Source organism: Manis javanica, chromosome 17, assembly GCF_040802235.1.
Source record: "Manis javanica isolate MJ-LG chromosome 17, MJ_LKY, whole genome shotgun sequence".
Lineage (NCBI taxonomy): Eukaryota > Metazoa > Chordata > Mammalia > Pholidota > Manidae > Manis > Manis javanica.
This window is the reverse complement of record NC_133172.1, coordinates 1,363,305-1,386,477: the sequence shown is the minus strand read 5'-3', so window position 1 is coordinate 1,386,477 and position 23,173 is coordinate 1,363,305. Positions and strand designations below refer to the sequence as shown.

The 23,173-nt window shown below is 48.4% G+C and overlaps 2 protein-coding genes across 2 annotated transcripts; one reads left to right on the top strand and one right to left on the bottom strand.

Moving 5' to 3' along the window:
• Positions 1 to 791: 791 nt before the first annotated feature.
• Positions 792 to 7,389, bottom strand: LOC140843073 (uncharacterized). Its single transcript, XM_073226692.1, has 4 exons — positions 6,029 to 7,389; positions 5,860 to 5,883; positions 4,124 to 4,250; positions 792 to 2,686 (listed from the first exon to the last, which is right to left on the bottom strand). The coding sequence occupies exons 1-4, from the start codon at positions 6,188 to 6,190 to the stop codon at positions 975 to 977; spliced, it is 2,025 nt and encodes a 674-aa protein (XP_073082793.1). The 5' UTR covers positions 6,191 to 7,389; the 3' UTR covers positions 792 to 974.
• A 4,492-nt stretch (positions 7,390 to 11,881) lies between these two features.
• On the top strand, positions 11,882 to 23,173 carry LOC140847201 (uncharacterized). Its single transcript, XM_073226762.1, has 3 exons — positions 11,882 to 12,172; positions 12,668 to 12,795; positions 18,813 to 23,173. The coding sequence occupies exons 2-3, from the start codon at positions 12,720 to 12,722 to the stop codon at positions 19,946 to 19,948; spliced, it is 1,212 nt and encodes a 403-aa protein (XP_073082863.1). The 5' UTR covers positions 11,882 to 12,172; positions 12,668 to 12,719; the 3' UTR covers positions 19,949 to 23,173.

Genomic DNA, 23,173 nt, shown 5'->3' with positions numbered 1-23,173 from the left:
TGATCAGATCACATAAACAGCGGACAGGCACAGGGATAACATCCCCTTCTGTGAGCCTTTTTAAAGCCTCTTAATACATTATCCCAATCAGCTTGTGTAAGGGTCCCCTGTGGTGGCAACCAGTGACAATACTTTCTAATATATTTATGAAGTTGAGCAAAGGCCTTTTTAGAAGTTTTCACTCCTGATGCTTTTAGGAGGGCATGGAGTAATTTTAAACAATCCTCCAGTTTAGCTGCTTCAGTTTCATTTTGGCCCATTATAGGGACCCTGACGTCTCAATCCTGCCCCAACGCGTGTTGTCTTGGGATCCTTAAGGGATCCTTTAAGGGAAAGCTCCACGATTGTCGGAGCTTTCCCCACTGTGCGTTTTAAGGGTTGCCGGGAGCGGAGCTTCCCCACTCTGAGTTTCAGCTGGCCCCGCTCTGATTTTCAATAGTCCCTGTTTGGGCGCCACTTGTTGGTCCCTCCCTGCTTCTGACCCGCAGATAAGGGAGGAAACGCAATGAGTTATTGAAGACCTGAAAGGACCAGCCAGGGGACTGAAGGCGTAACAGCACAAGAGTGGTACTGAGAGGGCACCTCTCATATTTGTTGATCAAATGGTTGTTAACAATGATAAAATTCTGTATAGGGAACTCAATGCACAATCATCAAGTCCAACTCTCAACAGTCTCCAATCTTCTGAAGCATAGCAAACAAGTTTTTACATAGGGAAGAATGCAAGGGCACTCATACCGCAGAAACTGTTTTGACCACGAATCATGAACTATAAAAAATCAAGTCAGATGTAAGTACTCACATGACTTTTATACTTTATATGTGAATCCCACACAGGTGGCTTCTCACAGAGGTTTTTCCCCAAGTTACACTTAATACGGAAAGAGCAAATTATCTTTGACTATCTAAGGCCTTTTCCAGTGTGAATTTTTGGGGTTGACAGGTCAGATTTGCAGCTCAAGGATTTCCCACATTTACTGCAAGTGAGCTCTCCTGTGATGAAGGAGGGCAGAGTTCTGGCTATAGGATTTACCACATTCATTGCACTGATAAGGCCTTTCTCCAGTGTGAACTGTCCTGTGTTGAGTGAGGTGGGATTTGCACCTAAAGAATTTCCCACATTTACCACACTCATAAGGCCTTGCTCCACTGTGAATTCTTTGGTGGTGAACAAGGGCAGAGTTCTCACTGAAAGATTTCCCACATTCAACACACTTATAAGGCCTTTCTCCAGTATGAAGTGTCCTGTGTCGAATGAGGGAGGTTTGGTATGTAAAGAATTTCCCACATTCACCACACTTGTAAGGCCTTTCTCCAGTGTGAACTCTCCTGTGTCGAGTGAGGCTGGTTTTGTGGGTAAAGAATTTCCCACATTCACCACACTCATAAGGCCTTGCTCCAGTGTGAATTCTTTGGTGTTGAATAAGGACAGAGTTCTCTCTGAAACATTTCCCACATTCAACACACTTATAAGGCCTTTCTCCAGTATGAAATGTCCTGTGTTGAATGAGGGAGGCTTTGTAGCTAAAACATTTCCCACATTCAGCACACCCGTAAGGCCTTTCTCCAGTGTGAACTCTCCTGTGTTGAGTGAGGCAAGTTTTGAGGCTAAAGAATTTCCCACATTCAGCACACCCGTAAGGCCTTTCTCCAGTGTGAACTCTCCTGTGTTGAGTGAGGCAGGTTTTGCGGTTAAAGAATTTCCCACATTCACCACACTGATAAGGCCTTTCTCCAGTGTGAAGTCTCCTGTGTTGAATGAGAGACTTTTTCTGACGGAAGAATTTCCCACATTCACCACACTCATAAGGCCTTTCTCCAGTGTGAACGCTCCTGTGTCGAGTGAGGCAGGATTTGCGGCTAAAGAATTTCCCACATTCACCACACTCATAAGGCCTTTCTCCAGTGTGAACTGTCCTGTGTCGAATAAGTTTGCTTTTCTGGCTGAAGAATTTCCCACATTCACCACACTCATAAGGCCTTTCTCCAGTGTGAACTCTTCTGTGTTCAGTGAGGGTTTTCTTATAGCTAAAGAATTTCCCACATTCACCACACTCATATGGCCTTGCTCCAGTGTGAACTTCCTGGTGCTGAATAAGTTTGTATTTGCAGCTGAAGGCCTTTCCACAGTTGCTACATTCATCAAGACCATCTCCAGTGCAGACTCTCTGGTGGTGAAGTGTGTGAGGGTTGCTAAATACTTTCCTGCATTCAACCCACTTGTTACAACTTTTCCCACTGTTAAAGGACTCCCTATGCTTGATGCTGCCATGTGGCTTCTCACCATTGGGAGTGGCCTGGTGCTGCAGAAGGCCTGATAGAGCTGAAAAGTCCTTTGCACCCTCCCCACAAGTGAAGGGCTTCCCCGACACATGGAATCTGCAGCTTGTCACAAGTGAGGCCCTGTCCATGTGTACTTTGAAGATTTTCTCTCCACTGTCACACTTTTGGTACTGGCAAAGGTTTGCACTGAACCATAAGCCTCTACATGTCCCACCCAAGTATGGTTTCTGTCCAGGATATGTTGCTTGGAGCTCGGTCAGGTGTAAAATCTCTTTCAAGACTGGGACACACTTCTCACAAGGATGGGTCTTCTCAGTCAATGGACCTGCCATGGAAATCCTGGCATCTTCTACAGGAAAACTCTGCTCAGAAGGTACCTCATCCTTTGCTCCACACCAACAACCTGAAGGCAGAGAAATGCTAATACGGTAAAGGTTAACACCAGTGGGAGGGAGAAGTCAACAAAAATGTGTGTGCCGTACACATACATTTAAATCAAAGAACGAATCCATGGGAATGTTTTCATGGGCAGCAATCTGAAGGGAGGGCCGCTTTGCAGTAGAGGGCCTTTAAAGATCACAGAATAAGGGAGACGTTCTGGGATACAGGGCACACAAATATGGGTGTCACACAGGGAGCAAAGGCATGATGACTGACTCACTGCCTAACAACAGCCTTCAGCAGGGACCTTGTCAGCCAGGGACATGGCCATGCTATGCAGAAAGATGGCTGTGTCCAGGCACAGGGAAATACACTCAGAACTGAGTACATGGTGTTCAAGGAGTACCTAAAAATATGTGCATACAACACTCTGTGTGTGGATCACTGTGGGAGAACTGCAGACTGTACAGCAGACAGGATAAGCGATACACGGAGGTCAGAAGCGTGGGGACAGCCAGGGACTGGAAGTCACAGTTGAAAGGAGAAATTACAAAAAAGTCAATTATGCACAAGAAAGTGATGTGGCCAGTGGCACTTGCACCAAAACACTGGTGGACACATGGCAGGGTCCTGGCATGATGTGAACACAGCTATGATGTCATGCCATCCCTCAGCTGGCATACACCAGGGCCAGGCCTCCTGACACCATCTTGGCATGTCCACTCTGTGAAGTAACCAGGGCTCGCCCTGCACCTCCAGCTATGTGAGTACATGGGACCTGAATGAAGCAAGTCCTCAGGGAAAGACAACACAGGTGAGTGGCCAGCACAGACCCAGAGCAACTCTGGAATCAGTAGAACACAGAAAGGAAAGACCTACTACAGTAAAATCTCAAAAGTGCAGTCTTTCAAGAAAAGCCCACAGTGACCACGACATTGCTTTCAATTCCTAACACATGCAGTCAGGAGGAAATCCTTTAAGTTCTCATCCCAATAAAAAAAATTTTTAACTCTGTACAATGATGAATGTTAACGATTTACTGTGGTGAGCATTGTACAATATACACAAATACGGAATCGCTATGTTGTACACCTGAAACTAATATGATGTTATATGTCTCAATTAAAGGTCAACTTTAAAAAAAAAAGAGGAGGAGGCAGAACATGGGGCAGAAGGTTCCAGGGATCTGGACAGTCACCTTGCCAGGGAGAAGGCAAGCTAGGGGACATCCATTAGGCTGCCTGCCAGACTTGGGACTCCCAGATCCTCAGCTGTGCACCTTGCAGGTGGTAGGGCTGCCTGAGGGGTGCACACAGCTTCGTGCTGGCACCCGTAGCACATATTCCAAGGGAGTGGGGGAAGTCAGCACAGAGCATGGTCTGGCTGTGGAAAGGACAGAGCTGCCTCTGAGACGGGGAGGGACCAGTTAAGGACACTGGAAGGAATACGAAGGCCTTACCCAGGGACGCTGTAAGTGCAAAGATCTCCAGCATCACGTCATGGTATAGGAACCGCTGTGCCTCATCAAGGAGCTCCCACTCCTCCTGGGAGAAGTAAATGGCCACGTCCTCAAAGGTCACAGAGCCCTGAAATAATGGGGACAGTTCACTCCATGATCAACTTTTCTCCTAGGACCCCAAGTTCACCCACTCATTCATTTGCCCTCTGCTCACCCTTCTCATTTCCCCATCTCAGAGGAGACATCAGGGCCTGGCACCACTGAAAAGCAGTCTCCTTCTGGGCCCTTTCATCCCCGTGTCCAACCACAGCAACAGCAGGCAGGCAGGCAGGCAGCACGGAAGCTCTGGGCCCGGCCTGCAGGGACATACTCCCTCCGGCCAGGCAGTCCTACTGCCTCCCACGTCATGCCTCTCAGACAGAGCCAATGGGGCAGGCTCACACTTCACCCTTATATCCTCAATGCCAGAGCACTCATGCCGCCAGTTCACATCTCCCGGCCTGCACATCACTCTACCAATGTCTGTCTCATGGTTACTGCCTGTTCCCTGCCCTGCACCAAACGCACTGCCCTGTCCCTCCTACATCAAACAGGACCTGGAAGCACCCCAGACCGCCAATGGTCCCCCTGGCCGTGGCAGTGCAGCGTGCCGCTCTAAAGGCTTCCTGCTGTGGCTCTAGTACTCGCCTCGACCTCAGCCCCCCAGAAACACTTGTGGACTCATACAACCAAGACCTTTTTCCACTTGTACTGCACTTGATTTCTCACCAGTCACAGCCTTCCTCTCTTCCTCACCCTCATTCCAAAAGCCAGTCCCAGAGGCTTTGCAGCCCAGGTTCAGTTCTCCAGACGCCCATGTGTGCTGCTTAACTAACCCTCCTGCCTGACTCAAATTCCTGACACAACAAAATCCTGGTGGCCCCCACCCGCTCCCCCAGCCACGAATAAGCAGGATGACTGTCCTGTCATCTTGCCTCGGTTACTCCTATATAAGCCTCTACCTCTGTGTCAGCAGCGCGCAATGCTGAGAAGCCTCAGCCACCTGCCAGATCACCCTCTCTCCCACGCTGTTCCCAGTGCCACTTCTCTCCTCTGTCTGTCATGTCTATCACCTCCACCAGGTGCCCAAGCATGAGACCCAACCTTCAGACTTCCTGGTCTGCTATTAACATCATCAGGATTATTCCACTAAATGTGACCCACAGTGCTGTGGATTGAATGTATGCATCCCCCTAAAATGCCAACGTTGAAGCCCTACTTCCTAGTACGATGTTATTTGGAGGTGGGGCCTCTGGGAAGTAATCAGGTTTAGATTAGGTCATAAGGGTGTGACCCTTAGGAGCAAAGGAAGACATCTGCTCATTCCACTTTGCTGGACCAAGGAAAGGCTATGTGAGGTTAAGGTGAGAAGGCAGGCATCTGTAAGACAGGAAGAGAGCCCCTCACCAGGAAACAAATCTCCCAGTGCTTCGATCTTGGACTTCCCAGGAATTTTGCTTAGGTGGCCTGAGCTTAGACACACCGCTCCACCCTGGTCCGCAAACTATCCACCAATGTTTCATACCTGTGTGGCCAGCTACCCACTCTACTAATTTGTTCTTCAAAACATCTCACACACTCATCACAGTGAAATCATCACTTATACCCTGAGCAAAAATTAATCATACTACAGGCTTCCACCCGAACAGTCACTGAACTTTTCGAATAACCTTAGTCATCCCTGACTTCTCTCTTACCTTTTTAATGAGAAAATACAAGATCTACTAAGACAGGGAAAAAAAAAAGAATGATACAGAATTCGACCTTCTCTCCGACTTCCAATCCCCCCAACTGGCCCACAGCGTCCACACCCTCTGGGCTGCCGCAGTGGCCTCCTCCCGGGTCTTTCTGCCATTCTCCTCATACCTGCTGTCCGCTGTCCATGCTGCAGCCACAGGAAGCCTGGGAAGAGCTGGTCAGATCACCTCCCTCCTCTGCTCCAAAGCATTCCCGAGACCAGCAGAACACACACCAAGCTCTGAGGGAGCCACCCCAGTACTGAGTCCTGCCCCACTGTTCTGTGCTCATATGAGAAAGGGAGGGAAGGTTCCTTTGAACCGGCTCAGTCTCCCCCTCACGCACCTGCACACAGGCATGTGTACCCGGGGCATCCTCGCCCCACACCTCATTCCGCTGGCTGTCAGCAAGAGGGACCACTCTATGAAACCCCGACCCTGCCTGCGGACCTTGAGATTAGGATCTGCTCAGGGTCCCCAGGCCCAAGGCCTGGAAGGATAAGAGTCCCAGGACACCACAGTTACAGAGTTCAAGAGCAGGATCAGGACCAGTACGTTCTGGAACACGCTGCAGGGTCCCAGTGCCGCTGTACTGGTAATAATCAGCGTGAAGAGGGACGTTCTGAGAGACGGGCGATCGTGAAACGCACCACGGGCTCCGGGCTTCCCCATTCCCTTGCCCACGCCTGGAGCCAGGCTCACCTTGGATGTCTGCCTCGTCTCCGCGTCTCGGTCCTCGGTGCGGACTTTTATTAGCTGTGTGGCACTGTACAAGGACTAAATACCCCTGTGCCTCTTATTATTTCCCCTTCCAGTCTGTTCCTCTGTGCGGCTTTTGATAAACCTTCAGAAGACCAGGTCAGCCGAGGCCTTTTCTGTTCACCACTCTCGATGGCTCCCAGCCGCCTTAAGAGGCTAGCCTGCCATTCCAGGCGCCACTCCCTCTCAGTTCTCTGTCCCCTAAGACGCACGACTGATCCCAGGTTTCCCGAGTGCCCCCGCCCGTAACCGGCCCCACGCGCCGTCCCAGCTGCGCTCAGAACAGGAGCCCCGCCCACGCGCGCCTATTGTCCCGGGCCGGGGCCTGGGCGGCGGCCGTTAGCAGCGCCCCGCACTCGGGGCCCGAGGGTGGGTGGGTAGGTGCGGGCGGGAGGCCCGGGGACGGGCAGGTACCTGAGGCGGGCCCCTCGGCGCAGGCGCCGCCATCGGACTCTGTGGGAGCAGCGGGGCCGCGCGCAGAGCACAGGAGGCGACCCGGGCGCAGCACGCGCGATCCCGGCCCTGCCGCGGGGCCCGCGGGCGACGTCGCGGGCCTCACACTCGCCTCCCTGCGGCGGGGACCGCGCCTCTTCTCGGACGTTCTCAACCCCGACCCGGAGGTACGGCGTCAGTCACCCAGCGCACAGACCCAGACGCCCCCGAAACGAACGCCCCGGGGAGGACGCCGGAAGCCGCGCACGGTCGTTTTGCGTGCTCCCGGAACTGCCCATCTCCTGAGCTTTCATTGGCTCACCACAACGGCGCCCAGCGCAGGCCCCTCTGGGTAATGTAGTTCTCCCCGTTCGCCAAGCCTAGAATTACGGCGCCCCTCACCTGTTCCTACAGGGTGAAAGGGCGCTGGAAGAGGTGCTGTGAGTCCGCGCTCCTATTCTCCAAGGGCAGGGGAAAGGCTTGGCTCCTCCTTAAGGTGGGTGTTCTCAGATTTCTGAGAAGTGTCTGCAGCTGGTGACCCAAGGTTTTAGAGACGTGATTTCAGACGTTTAAGTTCAGCAAGATTCCGGAGTCTAAACGTATTATTTCACTTGCTGCCTATGATTATAGAGCCAAAAGCATATGTCATTCCGTGGAATCATTCAAATATAAAATGTGCCCACTCTCAGCTGGAACCTAATAATCATTTTCCTCTTCTCTTCAAGTGTAGCCAGACACGTTAGAATCAGCTTTGTGAATTTCAGTATGTTCGGTAAAGAACAAAAGAATAAGACACCACACTGGGACAGGACAAAAACGATAGGAAAGGGATGGTAGACTGCTCTAAAGCAGGAAGACAAAAGCGGAGCTCTGTTCCTGGTTCCTGCCTGTAAAGCCACTGATTGTGTCCAACTCAGTGAGGAACATCGGTTTATGTCTATAGTATTTATTACTCCATATCCTTGGATACATTCCATTCCTTTGAGGTATCTGGCAACTCTATAAAAGAAGAGCCATTAACCCAATGCCACGTTGGAATAGGACATGTCTATAGTGTTCGCCTGTGCAAAGTGGACGACTGCAACCGTGAGATAAAGGTTTGCAACAAAAAGATCTCAACCATTTGATGGGAAGTGAAAGTCATCGCAACTGAATTGCAGGGATAGATCATGTCTGTATCGGGGAGTTTGTATCTCAGAAAAACGTATGAGATGAAAATCAATGACAGCTGTTAATAATGATTACATAGTAATTCAAAGATAGTGGCTGGAGAGCTCTAGGAAAACATAAGCATAAAAAATTAAGTTAAAAATCTAAGGGAAAATTGAACAGGACATGCTGGAAACTAGGAAAAGAGGATTATGTAAGCAATGGCTATGGTGAAAATTTGGCCACTCAGGATAATATTCTATAAATTTGATTTTTTTGAATTTATGAAAGCATTGATTAATGTTTGTAGGTGTAGTTAAAAAGGACTTTGTAAGGTAGATGTAACAGTAAAAAGAAAGAAAATGGATGTGGATCTGTTTATTCAATTCTTTAATAAATATTCAATGAGCGGTGAGTTTCACTCACTACTGTATGTGCATGAGACAAGTTAGGATATAAGAAAGACAAACAAACCTACAAGTCTTAGGGTATTTAAGGAAACACAGTAAATAGGAAAGAAGTGCTAAATTTAACGTAGACTATAGTAGGTAAGACGAAACAGAAGCTGCGGACGCCTCCTAGAGCCCCAGGATGAAGGTAAGCGCGGGTCTCGGGAGAGAATGCAGCGGGTACCCACCCCGCCCCAAGGGGTCCAGGCTGCTTCCTGCTGCCCCGTGATGCCCCGAGGCTATTGCGGCAGGTGTGCGGCAAAGGGCCGGCACCGGGGCCCTCCAGGCCCGGGGCTCACGCCTGCAGCTTCACCCGCACACAGGGACCCGTCGGCGGCACCGAGCCCTGTGGTGTCCGCGGGCGATGGGGCGGACGCGGGCCGGGCTGTGGTGGGCGCGGAGCAGGACCCCGTAACTTCCTGGGACGCTGCAACGCACGGGCTGGGGTTCTGCTCGCAACCCGGCGTGCCGGACCTCGGGGCGCCCTGGTACCGGCGGGGGGAGTCCCTCGGGGCCGGGGAAGGGCAGCGCGGACACGGGGACCGCGGCTGGGGATTCATCCCAGCAGCGCGGTCATGGAGGCCCGGTCGAGGTGATGCGGCCCCAGGAACCCAGGGGCCTGCGGGCTGAGCCCGGCCGCCTCCCTCCCCGCGGTGCCCAGCCTGCACTGTCCCCCATTACCCGCGGCCGCGGATCTCAGAGGCTCTGCTGCTGCGAAGTCAGTCGGCTCGCGGAGGACAGGAACGATCCAGGGTCGCTCGGGAAAAGGGGAGCAGTGGGTCCCGGGTGTGACTCGAGATGTCAGCATCACTGGTCATCAGTGAAATTCAACTCACAACCACAGTGAGATGCCAACCCACATCTACCAGGATGACGTTTTCAAAAGAGCAAATGACAAGTATTGCTGAGGATTTGGAGAAGGTGGAACCCTCGTATGATTTTTTTGTGAATTTTAAACACCCCAGTGTGACAGGCAGTGGAGCCATAGAACGCTTTAGCAGCTCGTGAAAACATTTATCACGGATATGTCATCTGACCAAGCAGCTCCATTCCTGGGCGTAAACCCCCCAAACTTGAAATCGGACTCAAATACAAGCCTGTACATGTTCAAAGCAGCATTAATCAGAACGCCTAAAACGTGGAAACAGCCAAGTGTCTGTCAACAGATGAATAGAAAAGCAGTATGCGGCGTGCCCAATCACCAGACTGTTATTCAGCCATAAGAAGCAATAAGCTCTCACGTGTATCACAGATGGATGGACCTTGAAACATTGTGCTAAGAGGTGCAAGCCAGACACAGAAGAATAGACGTGGTAGGGTCCCACTTGTAAGAAACAGGGGGAATAAGCAAACCCATAAAGACAGGCAGTAGGTCGGAAGCTGCTAGGGGCTGGAGTGAGGGGCACATGGGGAGTTACTGACTAATGATTACACAGTTTATCTTTGCGTTCCTAAATAGTTTTGCAAATAGATAGTGAGGGTAGATGTACAACATTGCGGATTTACCTAATGCTACTGAATTGTACACTTGAAAATTATAAAGGTGACAAATACAATATTACATAAAATTTTACTCATATACATATATATATACACAGTCACACCAAAAACACCCAAACTGACAGTTTTCCTCAATCCCGAAACTCAAAGCTATTTCAAAATGTGAATTTTTCCACTGATGTAGCTAAAACAATGTAATATTTCCATAAACACATACATATTCAACACATTTTTATTAGGATTGTGATTTCCAGGACCTAACTACTCAATTTTACACAGAATAATAAACTTATATGAAGACTGAAAATTATTACTGTGTTAAATATTAACAGATGAGAGAAATGATTAAATTTCCCGGGGAGATCAGTCTTATGGTCACAATCAAGTTAGGAAAAATATTTTCTTCGTCTGGCAAGTAAACAAAGGCGAGAGACGCGAGCCTCCCTGCAAATGAGCAGGAAGGGGCTGAACGCTGGGAAGCCCGTAGACAAAGGCTTCGAGGTGCCCGCCAGCCGCCGGCCTGTAGCAGCAGAGCGGGTCATCCGCTCGGACGACAGAAGGACAGTGAGGGGGAGGAGGGGGGGTGCTCGCAGGGCCGCGGGGGCACGATAATTTCCCGAACTCAAGTAATTCTCCTCCTGGAAGGGTCTCCCCGGCTTTAAACGCTTTTCTTTCTACCTTAAAGCAGCTTTGGGGGTTCAGCTGTTCTCTGCACTTCCACGTACGCACAGCCCGGGGCTGAACCTGAGGCTGGAATCCCTGCGTGGGCCCCAAAGGTCGTGGGATACGGGCTCGGAAGCAGCCTCCGCAGTCTGCACGGGGTCACCAGGGTGTCGGCTGAGAGCAGCGGGGCGACGGCGGTGCGGGGCGCGCCCAGGGACGAGAGCGCACGTGTGGGGCGCCTGGAACGGACTCAGGTCGTGCAGGGGGCACAGCGCGGCGGTACCAGAACCCGAGCGACCAGGGGGGCGCCCCTCCCTGAAGAGCCGGGCCGGGCCGTGGACGCCCCAGAGAGGCCTCACCGAGGGGTAGCAGGGCGCCCTCGGGGTGCTTTTCCATCGGACCATCAAGCCCGGAACCTGACGAAAGCGCCGGGTCCCACTGCTCCCCTTTTCCCGAGAGACCCTGGATCGTTCCTGTCCTCCGCGAGCCGACTGGCTTCGGGGCAGCAGAGCCTCTGAGATCCGCGGTGGCGGGTGATGGGGGACAGCGCGGCCAGGGCACCGCGGGGAGGGAGGCGGCCGCGCTGGGCACGGAGGACCCTGGGCTCCGGGGGTCCGACACCTCGACCGGGCCTGCATGGCCGCGCTGCGGGGCTGAATCCTTAACCGTGGCCCCAGATTCCGCGCTGCCCTCCCCTCGGCCAGGCGCCGAGCCACGCCTCTCCCCCCGGGCCCCAGGGGCGCCCCCCGCCGGGAACCAGGGCGCCCCGAGGTCCACCTCCAAGCCCACCACGGCCCAGCCCACCGCGCGCGGCCACCCCAGGGCTCGGTGCCTTCGGAGGATCCCCTTGTGCGGCGGGGCTGCCGGCCTGAGTCCCGGGGCTGGAGGGCCCCTTACCGCACCCCTGCGGGACAGCCTCTGGACTCCGGCATCCTGGCATATGCGCGCCCCGCGGAGAAGGCTGGGAACTACCTTACCCATAATGCAAAGGGCCCGAGGCAGCGACCAATAGGCACCCACGACAGGGCGATTGGGCGTTCGGGCCCGAGGGCCGGCAGGGACGCCCCGCGCCGGAGGCTGTGGTTCTGGAGGCTCTGCGCCCTGACGCGGAACGAGTCCGTGATGAACGCGGCGCCCGGCCCCATGTGACGACGGCTGGGAGGCGATCGGGGAGGGGTCGTCGCACCGCACAGCGGCCGGTCTGAGCGTCAGCGGCGGCGGGTAGCGAGCGTGCCCGGGTCTCGTCACGTGCAGCCGGCACTTGGGACCCCGCCGCGCCCACAGAGTCCGACGGCGGCGTCCGGCTGAGGGACCCGGCTCGGGTGAGGCTCCTCCTCCGGGCCCTCGGCGCCCTTACCCCGTGTGCCCTGCCCAGACCCTAAGGCCCCGAGTGCGGGGCGCCTGCTCACGTGTATCCAGCCCCGATCCCAGTGTCCAGAGCAGCGGGGCGGCCAGGGGTGGGCCCCCCGTATCTGACAGCCGTTGTGACGAGGAGTGGAAGTGTTACAGGCAGAAGGACAGTTTGGGAAGTCAGAGGCGCGACCGGCCCGGAGCCACTGCTTCTGGAATAGCGAGGCGAGGCTATTAAGGTTTTACCTTCATTCTCAGGACATCGGGAGCCACCGAGGGTTGTGAAAGGAAGGGGTGCATGATCGCAGTTACGCTTTTCAAAGTTTTCCAAAAGTTGCTCATAGTTGGGACAGACTGGAGAGGGGGTGATAACACTGAGACGAAGGGAGGTTGAGTCCTTGTCCGGGGCCTCACAGCTGTAAGACTCAGCGGAGGACTGAGGTTCAGCAATAATGCTGCCATCCCAGGTCACCTGGCTCCAGGGCTGGTCAGGGAGGCCTGAGCCTATGAAGCCCGGCCATGTTCCGTCCCTCTAATGACCCCCGTCTTTCCACACATTCCCGTGACTGCAGCGACACTTATGGACTGTACACAGGTGAGTGGAGGACATTTACCAGGCCCTCAGTGCGCCTGGCCCCACCCTTTCTCTCTGAGATTGTGTTCAGCGACTCTCTGACTGTCACTCTTGCAGTCCATGAGCCTGGAGTCTGTAGAAACCTAAACGCAGGGTTGGAAATCCAGGCTGGAGTCTATATGATTCCTATTGCTGGCAACCAATACAATTAAGTGTAAGATTGTTCCAGACATAGAAAACAGAATGTGTTATTTGTAGGAGGCAGGGCTGAGCTTTTCCAGGGAATTCCAGTATCTATACCAGGTGTGACTGTGGGTCATATTAAGAGGGGGCTTCTGGTCATCATGACATTGGTATTAGCAGCCCAGCAAGGGAAAGGGACGGACTGGCACTGGGTCCCTTGCCTGGACACCTGGGAGGGGTGGGTCTCATCCCCAAAACAGCCGAGGAAGAGAAGTGGCTGTGGGGAGGTTGTGGGAAAGCGAATGGTCTGGCAGGTGTCCAAGGCTTCCCTGGAAATCATGCGGGGAATGTGGAAACCCAGGGGTAATTGAGACAAGATGACACTGAAGCCCAGACTGGTGCTTATTCACATGTGGGAGTCACCAGGATTTTGTCGTGACTTCTGAGGTGTGTTGGGTGTTCCAGAGAGGCAGCATTAGCAGAGGCACAAGTCAGCACCTGGGCGAGTCCCTGGGCCTGAGGTGGAGGAGCTCTGGGGCCGTTCTTTGAATGGTGATCAGATGGAGACAGGAAGACCCTGGTGGGGGACAGCACGTGCGGCACACGTGCAAGAGAGCCATGGGGGTCTCAGGTCTGCAGGCGGTTCTTGCCGGCCGAGGTCCAGCCAGGGGCAGAACTGGGCAGCGAGGCCTGCCAAGCAGGTTTCTTCCCCTTGGCAGCTGGAGGCTTCGGCCATCTAGGCAGGACTGGATCCTGTCTGAATCCGCCAGGCATCGTCTGGTTGCCCTATGCTGGGCAACATACGGGGAGACCAGGGCTGTGCCTCTCGTCTGGGCAGGAGGGCAGTGGTTGTGGGGTGAGACGGTAGCAGGGAGACGCGGTGCAGCGTGAGGAGGGAGTGAGCACTTCAGGCCCTAAGCCGCGACCGGGAGCACCTCGGGGTGAAGGGCACGCCCGCGTAGGTTGTGTCTGGGAGCCCATGATCCGGGGAACTTACGGGGAATTTCCTGACTAGGCGGTGTGTGCCCTAAAGCCAGGCTCAGGACGGAGATGGTGTGCCCTTGTCCGCATGCCCATTGCTGTGGGACACTCAGTGGCCATGATACCCCGAGGCAGAAGCAGGTGTCTGTGGCCTCGGGGCCTGGTATGTCCTCTAAGGGCAGACATTGAAAGGAAGGTGAGCAGGGGATGAACGTCTGGGTAGATGAATTTGGGGTCCTAGGAGAGAGGTTGATCATGGAATGATCTTTCCCCATCTTGGCAGGGCTGTGTGACCTTTGAGGACGTGGCCCTTTCCTTATCCGGGGAGGAGTGGGGGCTCCTTGCTGAGGCCCAGAGGCTCCTGTACCGCAAGGTGATGCTGGAGAACGTGGCACTTATGGCCTCTCTGAGTAAGGCCCTCACCTCACTCCAGCACCTGGTCTCTTTCTATTCTTTAATTCCCAAGGCAACTCTGCCCTTTCCATAGCGAGACCCTGGGCTCTGCTGTCTTCCTCACCTCCTTGCGTATGTGCCGCGGGGAGAGCGCTGAGCTGTGTTCACCACCTTAAAAAGCCCTGAGTCCTCTCACTCCAAACATGCTGGGAAGGTCCTGGGCTCCAGAAGTGTTGCTGTTAGCCTGACGCATCCCACCTGGTTCGCCTTCCCCCTGGCAGAATGACTGTGTCCAGGTCTGTGGCACCTTGTGTTCCAACCCAATTGAGTCGGTAATTGTAATTATACGGATAATGGATATGGGGTCGTAATGGATGGCACCACAGCATTAAGGTTGTGGTAACTGGCCAGAAAGCACCTCTTATTTTTCCAGATGTAAAAACAGGCACCATTTGGCTGTAGAACAAAGAAGCGGTGAGGTTCATCACCCTTTATTTATTAGATGTTATGGAATAAGTTTTAATGCTTGAAGGCCCTGTTTTAACTTACATCAGGTCATGTAAGCTATTTTAAATTGAGGGTCTGTGGTGTTCTATTTTATTAAGCCAATTTGTGTCAAAGACTTAATGTTAATTTAAATTTATTATTTGTCATATTAGACCATCTGTGCCCAGTGTGGGTACTTTTGTTTAAAGGGTGCTGTGACATTGGGAAATTTAGGAAAGGGTACAGTTCAAACGAGGCACACCCATTCTTCTCTGATCTATATGTAGTCACTTTCCTGACAGTGTAGGGGTGCAGAGTGTACGGGCAGTGGGAAGTGCTGGTATAATTTGAGCCTTGGTAATGATTAAGTTTATGAATTTTGGCTATTGGTGCTGTTTAGTAAATGTTAAAAGGTATTTATTCATTTATTTCTGTTTATACCTCTTTACTGATAAATGATTGACATGTAAAAGGCTGTGCATATTTCATGGATTCAGCTTGATGGGTGGGGGGATAAGTATACACCCGTAAAACCATCACCAACCATCAAGGCCATAGACACATCTCTCACCTCCCAAAGTTTCTTCTCACTCCTTTATTATTATTATCAGCATTACTATGTGTGTGTGTGTTTGCATGTGGTAAGCACACTTAACACTCCCTCTTAGCAAATTTCAAGTGTACAATAGTTTCCCCCACTGTTCATAGTTTTGCTTTCTGTGGTTTCAGTTACCCGTGATGAACTGCAGTTGGAAGCAGATGGTCCTCCTCTGACCTACTATTAGAAGGTCAGCAGTAGCCTAACACTACCCCATAATGCTTATGTCATTCCCCTCACTTCATCTCATCACGTAGGCATTTTATCATCTCATCACAAGAAGAAGCGTGAGTATAGTACAGTAAGATTGTGAGAGAGAGAGAGCACATCCGCAGAAGTTTTTTACAGTATATTATAATTCTAAAATCATATAATATTGTTCTAATCCATTATACTGTATTTTACTACTAATTCTGAATCCCTAGGTTAGCCTAATTTATAAATTAAACTTTATCATTAATATGTACTTACAGGGAAAAGACGTAGTGTATGTAGGGTTCATTACTCTCTGTGGTTTCGGGTGTTGTATCCACTAGGAGCCTTGGAGCATATCCCCTGCAGATAAGGGGGAGTACTGTGCTGTACAGTACTGTCAGCTGTACACACTGCTCTCCAATGCATCTCAAGAACTTATTCATCTTGCTAACTGAAACTTTGTACTCTTCAGCCATCACTTCCCCATTTACCTAGCCTTTGCAAACACCCCTTGTCAAAGATCAGTTGACCATGTATTTGTGGGTTTATTTGTGGGCTCTCCGTTCTGCTCTGTTGGTCTATGTGTCTGCTTTTATGCCAGTGCCATGCTGTTTTCATTACTGTAGCTTTGTAATATAATTTGAAACCGGGAGATGTGATGCCTGAAGCTTTGTTCTTGTTCAAGAATGCCTTGGTTATTCAGTGTGTTTCATGGTTCCATATAAATTTTAGGATTGCTTTTTCTGCTTCTGCGAAAAATACCATTGGAACTTTGAACATGATTGCACCGGATCTGTAGATTGCTTTGTGTAGCATTGACATTTTAACAGTAATTCTTCTAATCCATGAACAGAGGATATATTTTCATTTATTAAATGTCTTTTTAAATTTCCTTCATCAACATTTTATGCTTTTCAGGGTAGAGACCTTTAACTCCTTGGTTAAATTTATTCCTTAACAGTTTATTCTTTTTGATGCTGTTTTAAAAGGGATTAGTTCTTAATTTCTTTTTTGCATAGTCCATTGTTAGTGTATAGAAGAGCAACTGACTTTTGTATGTTGATTTTGTATCCTGCAACTTTACCGATTTATTTTAACAGGTTTTTGGTGTAGTCTTTTAGGGTTTTCTGTATATAAGATTATGTCATCCACAAACAGAGATAATTTTATTTCTTCCTTTCTGATTCGGATACCTGTTATTTATTTTTCTTGCCTGATTACTCTGGCTAGGACTTCGAGTATTGTGTTGACCACAAGTGGCAAGAGTAGTAATCCTGACTTGTTCCTGATCTTAGTGAAAAACTTTCAGCTTTTCACCATTGAGTATGATGTTAGTTGTGGGCTTGTCATACATGGGCTTTATCATGTTCAAGTATATTCCTTATATACCTGATTTGTGGTCAATTTTTTAGTCATGAAAAGATATTGAATTTTGTCACATGATTTTTCTGTATGTACTTCATAATCATATGATTTTACCCTTCATTCTGTTACTGTGTACCACATTTGTTGACTTGCATTTGTTGAACTACCTTTTCATCCCATGGATAAATCTCAGTTGGACATGGTGTGTGGTCCTTTTATTCTGCTGCTGAATTTCATTTACGAGTCTTTCATTGAGGATTTTGCATTCTATGTTCATCAGGGATTTGGGCCTGTAATTTTCTTTGTTGTGTTTTCCTTATCTGGCCTTGGTGTGTGGGTAATGCTGACCTTGTAAAATGAGTTTGGATGTGTTTAGCCCTCCAGCTTTTTGGAAGAATGTGAGGAGGATTGACATTATGTGTTTCATGGAATTCATCAGGGAAGCCATCGTATCCTGGAATTTTCTTTTTTTGGGAGGTTTTCTATCACTGACGCAGTGTCGTTACTTGGTACTGACGTGTTCAGATGTTCTACTTCCTCATGATTTTTTGGTAGGTTGTATGTTTTTGGGAATCTGTCCATTTCTTCAGGGTTTGCAACTTATTGATGTATAATTGCCCATAGTAGTCTCTTATGATCCTTGTATTTCTGTGGCATAAATGATATGTCTGCTCTTTCACTTATACTTTCATTTATTTGAGTCTTTTTTAAATTAGTCTATGTAAAGGTTTGTCAGTTTAATCTTTTTCCAAAAAATCTCTTAATTTTGATCATCTCTATTGTTTTTCTAGTCTATTTTATTTCCACTTTAATCTTTATTATTTCCATCCTTCTGCTACATTGGATTTAGTTTTTTGAGATTTTTTCTTTTTTTTAATTAAAGTATCACTGATATACAATCTCATGAAGGTTTCACATGAACAACATCGCTGTTTCATCATTCACCCATATTATCAAGTCCTCACCTCCGCATTGCAGTTCCTGACTATCAGTGTAGTGAGATGCTGTGGAGTCATTACGTTCTTCTCCATGTGTACTGCCTTCCCAGTGACCTTCCTATGTAGTGATTGTGAATTATCGTGCCCCTTAATCCCCTTCTCCCTCCCTCCCCACCTACGCACCCTCCCCATCCCTTTCCCTTTGGTAACCACCAGTCCCTTCTCAGAGTCTGTGAGTCTGCTGCTGCTTTGTTCCTTCAGTTTTGCTTTGTTTTTATACTGACATTGGATTTAGTTTGTTCTTTTTTAGTTCTTTGACTTAGGGAGGTAGTTGTGTTCATTTAAGAGCTTTCACTTTTTCTTAATGTAGGTAAGTATCTGCTACAACCTTCCCTCTTAGAACCATTCTTGCTGGATTCCATAAGTTTTGCTATATTGTATTTTCATTTTCATTTGTGTCAAGACATTTCTTATTTCCCTTTTGGTTTCATTTTGACCCATTGGTTGTTGAAGAATGTGTTGTTTAAAGTCCACACATTTGTGAATTTCCCAATTCTTCTAATGTTATTAATTTCTACTTTCATCAAAGTTTGGTCACAAAAGACACCTGATATGATTATAGTTTTCTTAAATTTGTTAAGACTTGTTTTGTAGCATACTATATGACCTGTCCTGGAGAATTCTCCCTGAAGTCTTGAGTAGTGTATTGTGCTGCTGTTCCATGGAAATAACACTATGTCTGTTAGTTCCATTTGGTTTATAGTGTTGCTCAAGTCACTGTCTCCTCAGCCATCAAGGTTAAGATGCCAAAACATTGTATTACACAAAATTTTAGAAAAGAATGATTAATACTCTTCTACCATAGTCAGCATGATTCATCAGTGTTTCTATTCTTTCAGTTTCTTGGCATGGAATAGAGAATGAAGAGACACCTTTTGAACAGAGTGTGTCTATACAAGCTTTGTCACAGGTCGGGATTCCAAAGGTAGGTCTATCCATTGGGAACACTCACCCCTGTGAGAAGTGTGTCCCAATCCTGAAAGACATTTTGTACCTCTGTAATCTACCTGTGCAAAAAGCATACGTGGTTGGGGCACATCAAAATCTACACCAGGTTCAGAAGCATTACAGCCCAGAGAAAAGAAATGCGGAGAGGCCCTCCTTTGTAAGGAGCTGCATATTCCGTGCGTCAGGAAATCCCTTCACCTGTAGGAAGGTTGAAAAGGAGACCCCAACCACTCTGAGTGTTCTCCAGCACCAGGTCATTCCCAATGATGATAACCTAAAGAAAAGCACCAAGTGTGCGGGGGCCTTTCATGGTGGAAAAAGTCATTGCAAGTCATGTGAATATGGGAAAGCTTCTAGTCACAAACACAGTTTTCTTTATCATCTGAGAGGCTCCACTACAAAAAGTGCTTATGAATCTAGCAAATATGGGAAAGCCTTCCACTGCAAATACTCACTTTTTCAACTTCAAGAGGTCCACACTGGAGAAAGACCTTATGAGTGCAGTGAATGTGGAAGTCTTTCAGGCAAAGAGCCACTCTCATTATACACCAGAGAGTTCACGCTGGAGAAAGTCCTTTTTAGTGTGGTGTACATGGGAAATCCTTTAGCCAATGCTCCAACGTCATTGAACACTGCAGAATTCACAGTGGAGAAAGGCCTTATGAGTGTGCAGAATGTGGGAAAGCCTTTGGGTGCAGATCCAATCTTGTGTGACACTAGAGAACTCACACTGGAGAAAAGCCTTATGAGTATACTGAATGAGGAAAATTCTTTCGATAAAGCTTCACCCTCATTCAACACCAGAGAATTCATACCACAGCAAGGCCTTATGTGTGTATGCAGTGTGCAAAATCCTTTAGCCAAAGAGCCACCCTCATTAGACACCAGAGAGTTCACACTAGTGAATGGCTTTATGAGTGTGGAGAACGTGGGACCGCCTGTGGATCCAAGTCTAAGCTCGATGGACATAACAGACATCACACTGGAGAAAGGCCTTATGAATGTGCTGAATGTGGAAGTCTTTTAATGAACCTCTCGCCTTGTTGAACAGCAGCGAATTCACAGTAGAATAAGACCTTTTGAATGTGGCCAGTGTGGGAAATGCTTTAGCAGGAGAGCCAGCTTCACTAAGCACCAAAGAATTCACACCGGAGAAAAGCCTTATAAGTGTAGTGAATGTGGGAATCCCTTAGTAGGAGCACCAGCCTTATTCAGCACTGCAGTATTCACACGGCAGCAAAGCCCTATGACTGTGGCCAATGTGGAAAGTCTTTTAGGCAAAAGTCTGTCCTCATTCAACATCAGGTAGTTCACACTGGAGAAAGGCCTTATGAATGCATCAAATGTGGCAAATCCTTTAGCGAACGTTCCAGTCTTAACTTCCATGAAGTTCCAAAAATTTCACACCGTGGAGAGGCCCCATGAGTGCATGAAATACAGGAAATCTTTCACTCCAGTGTGTCATGTTTCGACCAGAAAGTCCAAACTTGAGAAGAGTCTTGGACTTAAGGAAATGCCCTGTCTTCTTGTTCACCTGTGACAGCTCTAAGCAGCTTCTGTGGGGGAGCCATCTACCTGCAGTGGAGCCTCATACTTCAAAAAACATCTGGAGGCATGACGTGACCCATGTGTTCCAGGCATATGTGAGGCTTACTGGAGCTGTATTGCACATCATGAACCCCACAGGGCTCTTGCCAGGCTGCTATCACTGCCAGTCTTGCTGGTAGAAGCTATCTCACCTCGACCACCTTGCATAGTGGGCATCAGTCACCGTGATGTGCTAAGGCAAGGCAGACATCCGTGTTCTCTCCCAATCTCTGGTGGAAATCTTGAGTAGTCTGTGACCTAACTGTAATTTCCCTTTCCTTATTAAGGATGAACATGATCCAGTTTGGGCTACAAGTGGGCTCTGGTAGAGGCTTGCCCGTAGGGCGTTCTGCATGGAAATTGGAAATTGTTGATTTCACATAGCACTTGTATTTGATTTTTCTAGCCTCCAAGTCACCAACTGGTAACTGTGTGCCTCACATCGCTCTGGGCTCATGCAGTAATAAATGTCTTATTTAATCTACCTTTAATCTTGGGGGTGGTATTTACTATTTTAGGTGGGTGAAAAACATAACTGGGCTCTGTTTATATGAAGGGATGGACAGCTTTTGTGGGGGCCCCAAGTGTGCACATCAGCAGGTGCTGCATGACAGCTCTCATTCCAGTTTTGGCCTAATTTGCATTGCTGCCAAAGACCTAGGATGGTTCTCATTTGTGGCCTCGATGCCTCCATATATTGTGAGACCAAAGGTCACCCTTCGGAGGTGTCACTTGTTTTGGCAGCTCTAGCGCCTTTGGGAATGTCATGAAGTTGTTGTCTTGTTCCCAGAGAGTGTCACATAGTGCCCAGTACTGGAGGGGAAGGTGGTCACCAGGTCCTACAAAGGAGCCAAGTGTCCTGACGGGCATAATTCCATAGAGTGGTATTGCCCCTCATAGTATGAGAGCCAGGTTTCAAGTATAATTGGTACTGGAATCCTGGGTGTGATTAGTAAACAGTAGAGGAGCCTGCAGCAAATTAGATGGGATGTGCCTGTTCTGAGTACATCTGTAGATGTCCCCATGGCTTTGGCTGCGCAGAATCACAGGACCCTCAGAGCTGTGAACTCTTGAGTGCAGGAGTGCAGTTGAAGTCATTGTCACAGAAATGTGAATTCCCATTCTTTCTGGGCTGTCATTTCAAATCCATTGCTGTGAACGCAGACGAATACGGGCAGAGAATGGAGAGCTTGTTGGCAGGGGTGTGGCTTTTGTGATCCAGCCAGTGTTTTTGACGTGCCAAATTGGAACAGCTTCCATTGCTTGCCATCCCCTACACTGCTTCAGGGCTACCCTTACCAGGGAATAAGGAAAAATAGAGTGGAGTTAGTATTGGGTTGTGAAACCTAGTTTCCAAAAAGAGTGGGAGATTCAGATTTTTTAATTTGAACTATTTTTCAGAAACATTATTGACATACATATTTAAGGTGGATAATTTGAAAAATGTTGCCACACATATAAACCTTATAAAACCATCATAATGTTGATATTGAATATGTCCATTATTTATACCTCATGCCCTTTTATATTCTCTCTGTCCTCTCCAGTCCTACAGGAGTCCAGTGGTTTACTTTCTTTAACAATAAATTTGTTTGCATTGTCTGGAATTTTACATGAATCGAATCACAGTGTTTTTACTTTTTTCTGATATTTTTTACACTAATTAGAGATCATTGATGTTGCTTATATGAATAGTTCATTATTTTACTGTCGAGTAATGTTCTTCTCTGTGCTTGTGCCACTATTGGTTTACCTGCTCATCTGTTAAGGGGAATTTGGGTTGTTTCATTTGGTTTTGTTAGAAATAAAGCTGCAGTGAATGTAGGCATATAATTCTTTATATGAATTTCTCTTCTGCCAATACTTTATAGAGTTGGTGGATGTATGAGTACTGAAGAAACTGCCCAACTGTGCTCTAAGCTGCTTGTGCTCATCTGTGTTCCCACCAGCAGTTTATGAGACCTCGTGTTCATCCACAATGTGCCAATGCCTGGTTGGTGGTTATGTTATACTTTTCAATTTTAGCTGTAATATCATCTCCATGTAGTTTGAATTGCAGTTCTGTGATGTTTCGTGAAGTTTAGCTTTTTTGATGTTTTCATCTGCTACTTGTTTAGCTTGTTTAATAAAATGATCATTAATCCCATTTGCTTATTTTAAAATAGATGTTGGGTGACATTTTCCCTTTCACTAATGAAGACATATGTGACAAAGCCATTGCTAAATGGAAGTATTGTTTTTGAATACTGTAAGAATATTTTCTCATTTTCTGCTGCTATTCACAGTATAACATTCACAGAGGCTACATGCTTTTTAGCATAATCTACAATTAACTTACTGACCATCACTTTCTTAAATCCAGCCTTCCAATAAAATAATCTGTGTTGTAGTGTTTGTGAATTTCTGCAGTGTGTATACTCCCATCCTAGCCAATTTCAAGTTGCACCTGAACATGTCTTTGGGAAGAGGTGTGCAGTGGGACACTTCTGTTCCCACCCTTCTGCTACCATAGCAACAGATAACCTCAGCAATAGAAAGAAGAGTACAACACTGTAAAGTAATTTGGAAGTGACAACCTTTGAGTACTTTTTACATCTACTTTAAAAAGTAGTTTTATTGAAGTGTAATAGTCATATAATAAATTCTGCATATTTAAAATATATAA

What these genes read in the sequence shown, in the direction of transcription:
- LOC140843073 (XM_073226692.1), bottom strand. Translation starts at nt 6,190, where the DNA reads ATGAGCACAGAACAGTGGGGCAGGACTCAGTACTGGGGTGGCTCCCTC. An exon ending in TGTATTTTCTCATTAAAAAG is followed by an intron (nt 4,251 to 5,859) that starts GTAAGAGAGAAG and finishes CCATTATTTCAG; the next exon opens with GGCTCTGTGACCTTTGAGGA. An exon ending in TGCACTTACAGCGTCCCTGG is followed by an intron (nt 2,687 to 4,123) that starts GTAAGGCCTTCG and finishes CTCTGCCTTCAG; the next exon opens with GTTGTTGGTGTGGAGCAAAG.
- LOC140847201 (XM_073226762.1), top strand. Translation starts at nt 12,720, where the DNA reads ATGTTCCGTCCCTCTAATGACCCCCGTCTTTCCACACATTCCCGTGAC. An exon ending in CACTTATGGACTGTACACAG is followed by an intron (nt 12,796 to 18,812) that starts GTGAGTGGAGGA and finishes CTATTCTTTCAG; the next exon opens with TTTCTTGGCATGGAATAGAG.